The sequence below is a fragment of the Tympanuchus pallidicinctus genome, unplaced genomic scaffold (assembly GCF_026119805.1).
Source record: "Tympanuchus pallidicinctus isolate F22 unplaced genomic scaffold, pur_lepc_1.0 scaffold22, whole genome shotgun sequence".
Taxonomy (NCBI): Eukaryota; Metazoa; Chordata; class Aves; order Galliformes; family Phasianidae; genus Tympanuchus; species Tympanuchus pallidicinctus.
The window spans coordinates 14,297,312-14,312,619 of record NW_026294739.1 but is presented as its reverse complement, the minus strand read 5'-3'; the positions used below and the strand labels follow the sequence as shown (position 1 = coordinate 14,312,619).

General features: G+C 52.4%; 1 protein-coding gene and 1 long non-coding RNA gene across 6 annotated transcripts in view; one reads left to right on the top strand and one right to left on the bottom strand.

Moving 5' to 3' along the window:
• Positions 1-37: 37 nt before the first annotated feature.
• Positions 38-15,308, top strand: part of RUBCN (rubicon autophagy regulator) — a 27,788-nt gene continuing 12,517 nt past the window's right edge. For 2 of the 5 annotated variants that reach the window (XM_052686870.1, XM_052686868.1), the window contains exons 1-9: positions 62-161; positions 7,054-7,207; positions 9,024-9,107; positions 9,920-10,079; positions 11,080-11,186; positions 11,659-11,799; positions 12,003-12,159; positions 12,254-12,790; positions 14,676-14,771. In XM_052686870.1, coding sequence (XP_052542830.1) covers positions 7,169-7,207; positions 9,024-9,107; positions 9,920-10,079; positions 11,080-11,186; positions 11,659-11,799; positions 12,003-12,159; positions 12,254-12,790; positions 14,676-14,771 — 1,321 coding nt within the window. In that variant the 5' untranslated portion in view covers positions 62-161; positions 7,054-7,168. Of the gene's footprint in view, positions 162-2,201; positions 2,293-7,053; positions 7,208-9,023; positions 9,108-9,919; positions 10,080-11,079; positions 11,187-11,658; positions 11,800-12,002; positions 12,160-12,253; positions 12,791-13,377; positions 13,423-14,675; positions 14,772-15,308 lie in introns of those variants that run through there. The other 3 variants (XM_052686867.1, XM_052686869.1, XM_052686871.1) reach the window with 3 other exon arrangements.
• The window catches only part of LOC128082635 (uncharacterized), a 13,532-nt gene continuing 8,299 nt past the window's right edge, over positions 10,076-15,308 (bottom strand). The window contains exon 3 of the long non-coding RNA XR_008207755.1: positions 10,076-10,463. This is a non-coding gene — a long non-coding RNA (uncharacterized LOC128082635). The remainder of the gene's footprint in view (positions 10,464-15,308) is intronic.

Genomic DNA, 15,308 nt, shown 5'->3' with positions numbered 1-15,308 from the left:
CCCCCCTCCGAACACCGTCATCTCAGGCACGCCCACGACGCATGCGCAGCAACGGCTCCTCAGCCGCGAGAGCGAACGCCTGCGCTGAGGAAAGGTGCTGCCTCTTCCACCCCTCCCGCGCGGGAATTGGCACGGCGCCCCCTGGCGGCCGGGAGGAGCAGGTACAGCGGGGCGGGGGGCGCGGGAGGCGGTTGTGGGTGCGCTGCGACGTCCCGGGCCTGTCCTCTGCCACAGGGTCCGTCCTCTGCCACAGGGTCTGCTGCTGTGGGGAAGGCGGTGATGGCGAGGCCAGTTGGTGATGACAGCAAGGCCTTTTTTTTTTTTTTTTGCTTGTATATTTCCATCCCTTCGAAATACATTGCTGAGGGGTCAGCAGTTGCTCCGTGAGGCAGGGATCTGCCCCTTCTGTCGCTCAGTGCTGTTTCTTTCCTTCATCTGGTGGAGCTCTCTATTTAGGGACTGCAGTTACCATTGAAATTCCTACGTCTTGCTGGTTGAAACCAGTCAGCGAGTTCCACAGCTACAAAGGAAGGAGCAGATAGGCAAAAACAGTCGCACAGGCTGGGCTTCCCTCAGAACCTGCCGATAAATGCTGAAAGGAAAATCCTTATCAGCTTCCTCCGCTCATAGCAGTCATCCCATGTCACAGCCCGAGCCTCCTGTGTGACCTTAGAGATCAGAGAAATGCAGTATCCAAAGTGCTATAGGTTACTATCAGGGCCTCATTCCATCAGTGTATGCATCTCTTCTTTTTAACATATGGCCAATAAAGTAATTCTGGATATTCCACTTGCTGAATTACACTGGCTAGCAAGGAACAGCTCAGTTAATGCCATAGGATACCTTCAGCTGGTGAGAGATTTTTCCTTCATCCAAACAGGAGCTCAGGACCACAGTGCAGAATGCTGTGAGTACTATCCCCATTTTCTTCTGTCAACCCCTACGTGCTGCATAAGTTCAGAAAAGGGGTCGTGGAGCTGCGTATTTGATAACAGATGCATTTTCTTCTTAACGACAAGCAGGACTTCAGGTTTTTAAAGGTTACATAACTAAAGGAAAGATGACATCAGCAGATCACTGATAAGCGCTAATAACAGAATTCTTAAATAAAATGTGCGTTTTTAAAGAAACAAAAAACCCTTATACCAAGTTCCTGTGATGCTGTAGGGTGCAGCTCCATCTGGTGCCACAGTGACAAACAAACGCCGTTTACCCAAAACAAATATGCTAACCTCAAAGGTGGCAGATGCTGTCTGCCCTCGCGGCAGGTGGAAATCAGACAAAATCCAGATTGTACCACATCCATCCGTGGCATTTATTACCCAAACAGGAGACCAGCTGCCATCTGTTGAGGCCAACAGAAATTCCAACAAACGTTACAATGCTGAATACTTTTGTTGTGTTCTAAATGGCTGCAATAACACGAAGCTGGTAGAAGTGATCAAAGAAGCATCAGCTCCTGGTTTTCTGTCGGGATTGCGTCTGTACGTGGTCAAGTGATGGTGGTTCCATACGGCACACACACAGCAGTGAGCAGCTCGTGCAATTCAGAGCTCGGCCACAGGAAGCTCTCACAACGCAAAAGACGGCAGAAACCTTCCGTCTGGGAGGCATCAAACATCTCTGCAGACACACGGAGCTGTTATCACCCCTGTAACCTGGCACCGGTGGCTCTCAGCCCGATGGCAGCAGTTCTCCTCTTTTAAGTTTCATTTCACTGGCAGGAAGTCCCGCAGCCGAGCCGCCTTTTCCACACCCCCTGCACTGCACTGCAGAGCCCCTTGGCACCCCGCTCTCAGTGCTCAGCACACAAGCGCCGTGCTGGCCGGTGCTGTGGGTTTTGTTTCTCCCCACGATGCCGTCAGCGGTTATCCCGGTGAGGAATTACCGCGGTTTAACGCTGCCGTGCGGCTCATCCCCAGCGCAAACAGCTCATTAGAGGCGGCTCAGGGCTCACCCCCGCGGGGCGCAGCCGAGCACCGTGCCCGCGTACCGGGGAAAGCGGAGCGCCGACCCCGGAGGCAAAGATCAAGCACCGCGCGACCCGCCCAACTGCGCGCACCGCCCGCCGGGAGCTGTACTCATTGCTCCGCGCGGGGCGCGCTGGGAAGCGCAGAGTGGCGGGGGGCCGCGGGGCATGCCGGGAGTTGTAGTTCTGTGGAGGCCATGACTGAAGCCGGGGGGCGGGGCGGGCGCTCCCCCTCCACGTGACGGCGGCGGGGCGGTGGCGGCGGCGGGGCCGCGCGCGCCGGGGATGGAGGTCGAGCCCCGCGGGGGGCGCGCGGAGAGCAGGTGGGGGCGCGCGTGGGACAGAGCGGCGACACGCGGCGATCGCAGCGCGGACGGGACGCGTTGGGGGATCGGTGCGCGGGGAGACGGCGGCGGTGTGCGATTGTAGCTGGGCGAGGACACGCGTGGGGACGGGGACACGGGCTGGCGGCAGCCGCCAGGCTTCCGCTGTACCGATGCCCACGCAGTTCGCCGGGCTCGGATTGCCGTGCCGCCTTCGATCGGGCTGCGGGCATCGCTTCAGCCTCTATACGAGTCCAAACATCGGACTCCTGCTGAGCGCACGTGGCCGTGACAGGTGGGAGCGGCGCTGCGGAGCGCCCCGAGTCCCCCGGGTCGGGTTGGGGCACGGCTCTGTGCGGGTAACAAATCCCGCGCCCGGGGGCGTTCCGATGTAATTCCTATTCGCTCCAGGCTTTTGCAGGTCTGTGGTTTGTGCTCGAGTCGGGAGCGCAGCACGGATGTCAGCCGAGAGGTTCGCTGAAACCCGATCCGAGAGAGCGGCGTTCCTTATCTGACAGCCTCTGCGCCCGGGCTGCTCTGCCGGCGGGATCTGCAGGAGTGCAGCCGGTGCTTTTAGAGCCATAGCGCAGGATCGGGCTGCCTGCTTGGGCAGCGTGGTTTGCTAACCCTTACTGAGCCGGTGTTTCAGACCCTCAGGTGCAGAAAGGCTGGGTGGTAAAAGGCATGGAGCGGCTGTGTCTGCTTCACTTCTTTCCAGAACCATCTCAGTGCTATTCTCACCTCCGCAGGCACTGGTTCTGCACTGCCAGTCTGCATCGCTGTGCATCGTATGGGGCTGATGTGGTGCCACTGCTCCGGAGAAGAGGTGGCACCATCCATCCCCTCTGCTGCCTGCACACAGAGCTGTGTGTGCTGGGTTTAGGTTTTAGGGGAAGGTTCTGGCAGGGGCCTGGTGTAGCTTTGATGTCCTGTGTACAAATGATGTAGCATCCTAATTCCCAGTGAGGTGCCCTAGATTGTGGTCCATGGGTTTCCCAGGCAGGGAGGGTGCTGTGGGGCGAGGGGAGCTCTGGGACTCCCTTTGCCTTGTGAGCCCCTTGCCATTGCTGTAGATGAATCGCACAAAGCCAGCATTTCTTTAATTTCTTTTCCCAGAAGCACCAAGCAGGCAGCAGAGCAGAAGGAAATTTGCTGCTTGTTGTCAGGGGAACCCGTGCATATAGCAGCATGCACACTGCCACGGGTACCTGCTGCCCTGGGAGCTGCAGGCTGTGTCCCTGGGAAATGTAGCAGAAGTCACCTGCTGTTGCCCACAAATGACCCCAGCACCCTCAATCCAAGCTCCTTAGTGTGCTAAGAAGGATCAGGCGATGCCTCCAGGTAGAGAGCAGCCATTGCTTGGTGCATCCTGCAGAGCATTGGGGTGCACACAGCACACGTGGTTGGTAAGAAGGATTCAGGTTTGGGGATGTCATCTACCACCATGATCCTGGTTTGTTGTTTCTTCTCTTTTAAATGAAACTTACCTGACTCAGTAGCGTTGTTCCCTGCACCTGCCCTGAGTCACCCCTGCTGATTTGGGCCAGGAGCTGTTCCTGCCCTAGCTAATGTGGAAGGACTGAGAAAGCCCAGGGAACACAAGCAGAATTTCCCGCAGAATTTCCCCATCGTTTTCATCAGCAGTGCCATTAAGTGATTTCCAGCTGCAAGGCTCTGTTCCTTCTTTTCTTACTGCAAAGCAAAAGTTTCGGTTTTGTTTGGAACAATTCCTGACCACAGATTGGTCTGACTGTATCTGGAGCAGAGCTGGTGTGGTATAGTAAGGAGAGGGAGTGCCCAGACCCATGGAGCTGGAGGTTGGAAGTGGGGGCTGAGTCAGAGGGTGCATGTAGGGAAGGAGAGAGATGTGCCTGCGGTCTCACTGATATCCGGTGTTATCAGGCTCTCATATAATGACCAATTCATTTTTCGGCATGTCCAGGGCAGAATTATCTTTTTTCCTGTATGAAGCGGTGCACCAGCACACCCTTCAGACTATAACCCCATTTACTGCAGCCACACCCCAGCCGTGGTTTCCCCGAGGAAATGCTGCTGCTCCTGTTGAGCTCGAGCTGTTTTTTCTCAGCATCTCCTTTGCAGTCCGATCACGTCCTGATTCTCGCCTGGAAAATATAAATCAGTGCATTCAAGCACATCCCTGACTCCAGCTGAACTGCTTCGGGTGGTGCCCCATGTATTGAGCAGGCTGACCCCTGTCCTGCCAGCTCTCTTCCTTTCTTCCCAGCCCAGCATTTGGGGTACAGCGAGGAGCTATGCAAACACACTCAGCTGATCTGGATAGGGAAAGCAGGCTGTTCTAGGGCACAGGGAAAGCTGCACACACGTCCCTTGCAGGCAAGCGTCTGCTCATGTACTGTGACCTCTCCTGGGCATGTTGCTTGCTTTGTACTTCCTGGAAGAAGAAGTATTTTCGTGCTGTGATTTGAATTTGCCTTACCCCTGTGTCAGGTCAGGATGAGTGAGGCTTTTTTAACAACAGCTTGCAAATGATTCTCCTTATTTGGTACAAAACCAAGCAGATTTCTCAGTACTGCTCTGAACACCTGCTGAAATGGGGAACTGGAGGGCAGCTGGCACCCTGTCTTTTTCTATCCCTCCTGGCATCTCTGTGAATGAGAAGGGAGCAGATCCTGCCACAAATTAAGGGTTAACCTGTGAGTCCAGGCCGAGCTGAGGGCAGTTAGCTATGTGTTGCCTCGCTGTCACCTGCAGCCAGGTGTATGGCTCTTCTTTTATTTGGGCTTGTGTCGCTGCATGCTTTCCTGCACGCACCGTGTTCCAGCCCAGAGGCAGCTGCATGGATACAGTCCTATGGGAATGGGTAGGGTCCTAAGCGTCTGACTTGTGAAATGCTTTTGAATCATTTGAGCCAATGATTCCCATCCAGTGGGAGTCTCTCTGTTGACTGAGGGATTTAATTGACTTTTGGGAGGTTCTGAATCATCTCTGCCAAGGTGCTCTAATTTTGTTCCCTGTTTCCTGCATGCTGGGTGCAGTGGCAGAGGCACTGTTATGTTATTTTGTGTGAGGGTTCCTTTGTGTTGGGGTCCTCGTTTCCCAACCTCTGGGGGGGGGCACAGCTGCCCCTGCAGTGAGATGGGTCTTTGAGCACAAGGCTCTGCTACCCTGCATCTCTGTGCTCGTTGCATGCTTTTTATAGCACAAAATAACGAGGTGGGAGTTTCCCTGACTCACAGACCTGGAAAGTGAGCAGCGTGGCTGAGCTTTCACTTGCATTTCCACACTCTGAGTGTTGGAAAGACCTTGGGGAGGAGCTGGTGGAGCTCTGTGTCTGGCAGCTGCTCTCTGGCCAGGGACAGTGCCGCTGCTCAGAGCTTGGTGCAGGGGGGCAGGGCTGGAAAAGCCTCTTGGTTCAGATGAATGAGGTTTGCTCTGTCTCTTCAGGTCACATCTGCTCCAGGATGCTGCCTTTGGTTTAGTTCATTCTCTCCTGAGATAAACCTGCTTGCTGGGAATCTATGATTAAACTCTGATCTTTAGGCTGGTCTGAAAACAGCTGCCATTGTCCAGGCACGAACCAGCACACCTGGGGGGCTTGGGGCAAACACATCTCCATTGTTGAGTTTTTCTCTGGATCTGCTAACATTTAGCTGCTCGGTCTCATGCAATATAGAAACATCTCAATTTTGCAGTTCTCCAGCCTTTCACAGACTGGCTGATTTGCTGGCAATTTCCTTCTGCCTTATTCCCCATAGCGGCATTTCCTCATGCTTCATTCTCTCTACCATTGGAGTGGCAGAGAGGATGGGGCTACAGACAGCAGAGGAAGATGTGGCCTCGATTGCAGTGTACGGCTCTAGGAATTCCTGCAGTGCAGCTTTCACAGCCCTGCACAGGGCTTCCTCTCTTCTGGGCAGCGGTGGTGTTATCGAGCTGTGTGTGAGCACATTCCTGCTGATGTGTGCTCACAGTGTGTTCAGGCTTGCTGACGAATTGCAGCCTGGCTGCAGAGCTGCTGTGACAAGTGACAAGCTTTGCTGGCTGGCTGGGCTGCCTGGTGAGCTAAGCTTGGGTAAATGCTAAAGCCAGTGAGGTTTCCCTACAGAGACCTGATACAGGGGAGCTTGAGGCAGAGCCAGTGTTTTATTATCTGCTCGTTCACTTAATCAGTTCTGAAATAATAAAGCACTCTCAAAATGGGAATATTTTCAAGAAAAGCTTATTTTTGAGTAGAGGGATTATACTGCTTGATAGCATGCTTCTTTGCGCTGCAAGAAGTTTACAGTCCGCACTTTAAGCCACAAGGACAAAAAAGCAGTTTTTCCTTTTTTCTTATTTCTTTCTTTCTTTTTTTTTTTTAAATTTGCTTGTTTTATTTATTTTGGCAATCTGGTTGATTTTGTGTGTCTAAAACACCAGAGTTTTCTCTTGCCAATGTAAAGGTTAAACTTTCATTCTAAACCATTATCTCCAAAGCTTTTGTTAAAACCCTGCAGGAATGCACAATTTGGCATTTAAGGCCTGGTTGGATGGGCCCTGGGCAGCCTGAGCTGGTGGGGGCACCCAGCCCATGGCAGGGCTTGGGACTGGCTGGGCTTATATGTTCCTTTTGGCCCAAGTCATTCTGTGATTCTGTGGTTTATGAATCTATGAAACGTACGTTGGAGCCACCAAAGGTTTCGCTCTGACCAGAGCCTATGGAGTGAGCTTGGCCTGCTGTGAAGCTCCTTGTGCCCTGAATCTGGTGCTCATTAGGCAACCCTCTGTTTTCCTCTGCAGGAAAGAGCACTGGAAGCTGCTGGGCAACCTGAAGACCACAGTGGAAGGGTTGGTGTCCACCAGCAGCCCCAACGTCTGGTCCAAGTATGGCGGCCTGGAGCGGCTCTGCAGGGACATGCACAGCATCCTGTACCATGGGCTCATCCACGACAAGGTAGGCCTCAGTCCCACCCACACCACGGTCCTGTGGCAGGAGCTGAGCTCGCCTCAGAAGTGCCTGTGTTCCTTCCATCACGTGTGCTTTTAGGTGTTTTTGCTGAGGGGAGGCCTGCTCCTCCCTTGGCCGCACTGCATCCTGCAGCAAAGCAGCAGTGCTGTATGTGCCACAAGCCAACCTCCCGTTGTGTGTCCTTGGACAACGCCCCAGCGAGGCCTGGCAAGAGAAGCCTCAGGCCTTGGCTGGTTCTGGTTAGCTGTGTGAATAGTGGGGCTGGCAGCCGGATCTGTGCTCTGTGTGAAAGGGGCCTGTATCCAGCTTCCACCATTCTCATCCAGCTGTCCCCATCTCCATGACTGCTGGGAAGAATTTTTCTTTCCTGCTCTGAAGAGCTTCTGCAGACGCTGAAGATCTCCCCTCAGCTTGCAATTACAGCAGTTGTTTCTCAGTAAGAATTACATCAAGCCTGCAGGGCATGCCTTGGGCAGCGTTCCCACCAGCTCCAACACTGCAGGCATCTCCAGGTGCAGAGGAGCCAGAAGGGCTGCACAGCTGGAGCCCAGGAGCTGTATGCGATGTATGCGATGGAAGAGTCCATCTCAGCTTTGCTGCTTGGATCTGAGAGCTGCACGTAGCACTTGGTCAAGTCATGCCCTGTGCTGTCAGTCTGCAGTGGTGTGGGCCAGCAATCTCCTTTGAGCAGAGAGAGAAGTTACCCTTTAAATAGGAGGAGTACAGTGCTCTTTTCTGATAGACGTGCTATTCGGAGGCTTTGGAAGTGAGATTGGAATGATTTCTGCTTGTCTCTGTGTTAGTAACAGTTCATGCCACAGCTTGAGGAAATAGACACCTGCAAAATAGGGCAGCACAGTGCTGTTCCCGATGCTGTGTGCAAAGGCAGTTCTTTGTTACAAGTGCTTTGCCTATACATACCCTCTCTCTCTCTGTATATGTATGTCTATACATTTATACAGTGCTATGTACTCCATCTGTACTAGCTACAAAGGGAGGCCCATAGAAGTACAGCTTCCTAGCAGGATTTTTATTATATTTACTCCAGAGAAACTTCCTTTTAGTTCTGTATTTTTGTATCAGCTTTTTTTGCTATGACTAGAAATAAATTAAAACAATAAAAAATCTGTATGTACACTGTAAGAGATTTTTTAACTATTGTATGAATTTTATTATTTTATCCAGAAAACCCCAATTGAATATAAAGGGACAAAATGTCTGTGTTGGTGCTTTGGTCTTAAAAATAGAAACAAGTAACCCCCCCAAACAAGTAAACCACAAAACAAAACCCCTTCCTCTGACACTTGTGAAAGAGGAAGCAGAGATGGAGGAAAAAAAATCAGCTTTTTTTGAAAGAGAAACAGTTGGGGCTGTGCTTAAACATGATAAAGTGTTGAGGAAAACAATTCTTCTGCAGTTCCTCTTTGACTGGAAGAATAACTAAGAAGAAATAACTTACTGTCTGAACAGAGCCAAGGCAAACAGCAGTAAGGAGCTGATAGGAATGCAATGTCAAGAACGTGCTGCATCACATTTCTTATCTGTGGTGCTCAGCCATGCTGGTGTGTCCTTCTTGGTGACTGGCATGGGAGGACAGTGGTTGCTGTAGGTTCTGCTGGGATGTGTTTTGTGCTGCCTGCTGCTCCAGGTCCATCTCTGGCAGGAAGGGACCAGTGATGTGGGAGCTCCTGACAGATTCTGGATTGAACGCCGTCTCCTTGCTCTCTGAGCCAGCTGTACTGTCGTTGTGTCACTCGAGGCTCGTGTGTATGGTGGGCCCTAACCAAGCCTGTCCCAGCAGGTGTACTGCAGGCAGAAGGATTACTGGCAGTTCGTGAAGGACATCCGCCGGCTGAGTCCCAGCTCTGCTCATCACCTGGAGAAGGTGAGTTCTGGTGGGTGCCTTGGTGTGCCCAGCCTGGGGGAGGAAGGCAGCTGGGCTGCGAACCCACTGGTGAGGGACGAACTAGCACTGTGGTTGTGTGTGAGCCACATCCCAGGAACTTGGTGTGGTTTAGGGTTAGACAGTCAGCTGCTAATTTCCCACAGGATGGCCTCCTTGGTTGGGTACAGCAGGCATCACCAGGGGAGTTGGCACAAGCAATGCTTCTGTGCACACAGTGGGGATTTATGCTGTTGTACAAATCTCCAGAGGTTTCATCTGTTCCATTTCTGGGTTGTATATTGGCCTTGACCATTCATTGGCTTTCTGTGCCTAGCTTTTGCTGTTTGCTGATGCACAGGGATGCTTTCAGCCCTCAGTGCTCTGAGACCTGAAGGCACCACGCTGCTCTTTGTCACATGTGAGCAGATTTCATGCTTTCCATTGTGGTCTGCTGTAGAGCAGCAAGAATGTTCACATCAGTTAATGTGTCAGCAAGAACATGACCGTCACTGCAGGAAAGCAATTAGATTTGGGAGTGTGGGGTCCCTCCAGGTCAGGGGTAGGAGAACATGCCATTGAAATTCATATTGCTGGTGGCTGTGGGTAGGACTTTGGTCACCAATGCTGGCTGACCTTTGAAGTGTTGTTCCTCTCCGGTGCTTTTGTCTCCCTTTGCTGCCTTGGTGGCTGCTTGGATGTGACTGCATTCTCACCAACAGTGCCTGGTGCTGCAGAGCTGTGAGGAGGAACGACCCCTGCTCCTCTGCTTACTTCTTCTTGCCCTAACTTGTGCCTTCATGGTTCATTTCCAGTTCATCAGCCTGCATGAGAACAGCCAGCCCAGCCTGGACAGCCACAGTGACCAAGCTATTGCACAGCTGTGGCTGCAGCACAGCCTGCAGTTCCACTGCCTCTCGGCACAGCTCAGACCTCTCCTGGGGAACAGGCAGTACATAAGGAAGTTCTACACAGGCAAGTAGAAATGAGTCTTTTTCATCCTTGTATGAAAGCAGATTTTCCAACTCATGCTTGAGGGGAGCAGCAGCAAAGGTAGTTTGCATCTGTGCAATCTGTGCTGTCAGACAAAGCTGTGTCATACTGTATATGCATGGATGCAGGTCAGAAGAGCTGAGCTTTAGTTTTCCGCAGTGAGCTTATCTGCAACATGCTTCGTCCTGCTTGTCTGTGTCCTCCTTGCTGCCCTAACAGGAGCTTGAGCAAGTCTGAATGCGTTGGATATTCTCATTTTCTTTCTCTTAGGAGATCGGGCTGTGGCAGCTTCTTTGCATGGGCTCAAAGGTTTCTGCTGCAGGTAGTCAAGCAGTCTGGTTTCAAGTCCATGTCTCAGTCTGCAAACTTGGAGAAATGCATTTCCCATTACAAAGAAATAAAATGAACAAAGAAAGTCAATTTTGAATCTGCTTCAAACAGTGCTGTTTTTTTTTTCCCTTCCCCCGGAATATTTCTAAACAAAAAGATGAAGGTCTGACCTCTGCTGATGTGTGGAAATGCAGCTGTGTTTCTCCTTTGTAGGTGAAAATTGTAGTCCATTCGTGCACATTAGGAACTTTTGTGAAAACTTGAGAATTTGTCAGAAAGTAAAGATAAATAGCAAGGACAAAGATATCTAAACTGATCTGGGACAGGATCTTTCTTTAATCTTGTATTTTAGAGTACTGAAGAGAGAAGTTTTTCGATAGCCCCCAGATTAAGACAAAACCTTGAACCAGATACAATAATTAGGAATGCAAATCTTTTGGCTCAGGTTTTAGCTGGGTGAGGAAGGCTCTCATCTCCTCCTCTTCATGTAGGTTTTTCCTAAAATTGCCAAGTTTTATATCCAGCACTTTGGTGGCTTTTCTCACAATTTTTTCCTTGAGGACTGCTGCAGGAAGAGCATCATATACCTCCTGCTACCCTCATGCTGGTGGCGGTGGGGAGAAGCCCCCTGACAGTAATTCTCTCTCTGCAGACACAGCCTTCCTGCTCAGTGACGCCCACGTCACAGCCATGCTGCAGTGCCTGGAGGCTGTCGAGCAGAACAACCCCAGGCTGCTGGCTCAGATCGACACATCCATGGTGAGCTGAGACCCCTGGCTTCTGCATCTGGCCCTCCCTAAATGCTGTACGGCTGTGGCTGCTCATACAATATTGCATTCACAGCACACAGAACCCTTGGACAAGGGCCTGGACTTGGGAAATAGCAAAAGGAAGGGGTTGGGGGGATGGGAGGAAATGTCTGTAGTGAGGCACCTCGGTTCTGGCTGTCATCAAGAATCTGAATATGAGGCTCAGGAACCATATCCTTTTAAGAGACACCTCTAAAGCCATCTCCAAAAGACCCAGGCTTCAGGGTCAGCCACACTCAGAGGGCTGGGCAGCACCCAGGACAGCCAGATTCCCCCTCCTGCTGGTGACGCCACCATCCCAGTGCCTCCCAGTGCCAGCTGCCCTCTCCTCATAGGAGAACAGCAGCTGCTTTCTTTGCAAAGAGCTCCCCAGAGGAGAGCAATTAATGATGCTTCATTAAATAGGGTCTGTGTTCTTTCAGCTGGCCGGCACATCACTGCCCTCCGTGTGCTCCTCAGGTCCCTCTGCTGGGACAGGAGAGATGTGTGACCACGATGCTGCAGGACAACAGAGCCGCCTGCCTGGGGCACTGGGCTGCCTAGATCATCTCGCTGAGAGCCTGGTAATTTCCAGATGGAGCTTGCTGCTTCGCTGTGCATAAAGAGCTGCTTCCCTTCTTTGCTGCAGCGTATTTCTCCCATCCTGCAGCCCCAGGGCTGTGCTGGCTGGTAACCAGGTGCTTGTGCAGGCCCTGCAGGTCCAGTTTTTTCTGTCTCTTAAGCTGCTCCTTTGAGATGCTGATTTATTGACGCTTCCTCTCTTCAGCTCACCAGGAAGGGTGAAGGTCTGTCTTCGGTGACCAAGAGTCAGAGCCTGACTGCGCTCCCTGGGTCTTTCTATACCCTGTCTCCAGGCTGCATGCAGCAGCACCACTGTGGGTCCTTCTCCAGCCTGCCTCACCCGGCCTCCTCTGGGCTCTCAGGTAACCAGAGGTGCTGGAAGCTCAGGCTGGGCTCCTTGCTGGCTTAGGGGGTCACACAGAGGATATGTGACATTCTCTTCTTCTCTCTGTCCAGACAGGAGACCAGCAAGCTCCTCCATCAGCTCAAGCTCCAGCCAACCCCAGGAACACTGCCTGGCCTCGCAGTCCTCCTTCTTCAGCGAGGGCAGGTCTCCTCTGGAGCAGCCCAGCACTGTCCCTCCATCCCACATCCCCTCACCCAAAGACCCCTTCTCTCCAGCCAACGAGATGAGTTCCAGCACCACCAGCCAGAGTGAGGACACTTGGACAGGGAGTCAGGATGAATCACAAAGCGATGCTAACGATGGGCCGGAGTACCTGGCCATCGGGAACTTGGGGCGCCGTGGCCGGGCCTGCAGCACCAGCAGCACCAGCAGCAGTAAGAGCAGCAGCTCCAACATGTTCTCCTCTAGCAGCTCCCAGAAGCTGGACTCAGGGGATCGAGGGGCAAACGGATGTGGCAGCAGGGGCCTGGGCCTGTTGCGCCGGTCCAGCTTTTCAGAGGGACAGTCATCGGTGTCGCAGGGCGTCCTCAAGAGGAGCCACCTGCGCTCACACTCTGACACCAACGTGGCTTCGGGGAAATTGCACGGTAATGGGGTTACTTTGCTTGGTGCGTGGGGTGGTTGTGGGGTGTGAGCACAGTGGTGGAACCGTGGCCAGGTGGGAGTCACCACTATTGGGATGTTGGCTGTCCCTTCAAATCCGCGTGTCAGATGAGCAACGGGAGCAGTGAGCAGGCATTTGGAGGTTTGATTGTTACCCTCCATCTTTCTGCTCCACACTGGAGTGATGGGCTGACATCATAATGCTGTGGGCCAGTCTAGTTTTGGTGTTAGCAGCTCTGCTGTGGCCTTCACTGGAAGCTTAGCAAATAGCAGAGATGCTGCAGAATTAGCTGTTCTCCTTTCCCTCTGGTCCTGTCCACTTGGGGGATAGAGCTATGGCAGACTTTGGAGCCTCTTGTCATGGTACTGGTAACCTGCTGGGCTCTCCTGTGCTCTTGAGTGCGTAAATGCATGGTGGGAGGATTTAGGAATGAAGGAACAACCATTTTGTGGGAGTCAGTCCTGCTGGTGCTGCCTACATGGGAGAAACAAAAGTTCTTGCTGCATAGTAACCAGTCTGTCTCTGTTTTCTTTCCCTTAATGCTGCCCTCTTCCTCCTCTGTCTGTCCAGGAGGCCTCAGGGATATCACCATTATAATAGAAGATCCAGTGGCAGGTTTGAGAGCCAGCAAAACAGCCTCATTAGTGATCACTGCATTCAGTTCAGAATTTCCATCAACTCATTAATATCCATTTAGAAAGCAAACAAAATTTTTTTTCTCCCAGGAGTCCCAGGTGCTTTGAAGTGCCTCAGGTTTATGCATGTGGCCTGACTGAAGATCCCAGCCTGGTTTTTGGCAGCAGTGGTCCAGACCAAGGCTGGCACCCAGCTCTTCTGCATGGTGTTAGGAAGTGCTGACCAGCAAGTCCCTGAGCTTCTTCCCCCGCCGTCTCCTCCCCCCCATTACTCTGGGAGCCAGAAGAGGTTGCCCCTGGTGGCCAAGGGCTGGTAGCCCTGAAGGCATGGGCTTCAATGTGATATTTTTCATGGGGCAGATCTGCAGCAAGGGGCAGTTTGATGCTGATGGCACTGGGTGCTGAGCAGTCCATGGCTGGGAAGGCTCCTCCTAGAGTTGGCAAAAGCAGGGACAGATGTGCCTAGTCCTGTTCCTTGCTCTGGCTCCGGCTTCAGCAGGAGCTGCAGGGTGCTGCTTTCCAGCAGTAGGCTGTTTTTGGGCCTTCCCAGCCAAGTCAGCTGCTCTCTGGAGCCTTGCTGTCTGCAAAACTCTGGCGGTTGTTTGTCCCCAATGAGGCCAGCTCCTGGCGGTCCCCACCAGCTCTGCCTGGCAGTGTGCAGCCCTGCAGCATGTGTGGGGAGGTGGCCTTGATCACTGTGATCCTGGCTCTGGTGTGCAGGGAACCTGAGTTTTCCCAGCTGAGCAAGAGTGTGTCCTTCAGAAGCCTCCTTCCACTCTTGTCCAGGCCACGAGCCTCACAGATCCCTTGGCTGCTTAGATGTCCCCATGTCTCGTGTCCCAGCCTTATGGGGTGATTCTTCCTTGGAACTGCTCCAGGAGGAAGATGAGGCTGTCAGAGGTGCTTGCAGGAACTATTGCATTTTCCAGATTTGCACGGCATAAAGAGAGGAAGGCTCAGGACTTGACTGATCCGTAATTGTCATGGCCTTTTTTTCTTTCCCTTTCACCCATCCCCTGCTGCCTAAAATGCCCCTCTAGTTTGTCTTCCCACTTGGGCTTGACTTCAGGCATGGCACAGAGCAGGTGAGCCAAGTGGAGGATTTCCCGTGTTGATTCCCATCCATTTGTGCCCGCCCATATGATGATGATCTCCTTTCATTTCACACCATGCTCTGGGCTGGGCACTTCTGGATTGCTGACATGTGCTTGGTGTTGTCTTGTTCCCTTGCAGAATCCCATTCAGATACAGGTGGAGGAAGAGGGATGGTCTCTGGTTCCACCCAGAGCAGTGAACTGAGCACGCCCAGCTCCCTCTACATGGAGTATGGTAAATACAGTGAGCATCAGCGGGGATGTTTGCTCCTGGGCATGCACTGTAGCAGCCTCAGCTTCTGGCACCTGCTTGTGGGATGCAGGCATGCAGGAGATGGCTTGTAGTGAGCTGGTTGGGAACTGGAAAGGCTTGTTAGCTTGGAGATTGTACCCTGAAGGTCTGTCTGGCCTTCTGGGTGAATGAAGACTCGCTGCAGTGCTCAGATGTGGGCTCTGCAGGAGCCTCTGTGGGTCCAGCAGCATCAATGCTGAGCAACTCATTAAAAGTTTTTCCTTTTGGCATGGGTGTGTATCCACTCTGCTACCTACAGTATGCTAGAGCATGTCTGTTATTCATATTGTTTTGTTATTTGGCATATGCCTTCTCTTTCTTTTTATCCTGAATAACAAACATTGGCTACCTGAAGGCTGTTATGAGGGCCTGCCAGGAGTACTTTCGTGGTTGCTGTCTTAGCAGCTTTGCCCAGGATGTGTGGGGATGATGATTATTAATGATGTGCTGTGGTGGTGCCCTAGGGCTGCCTGAGGTCAA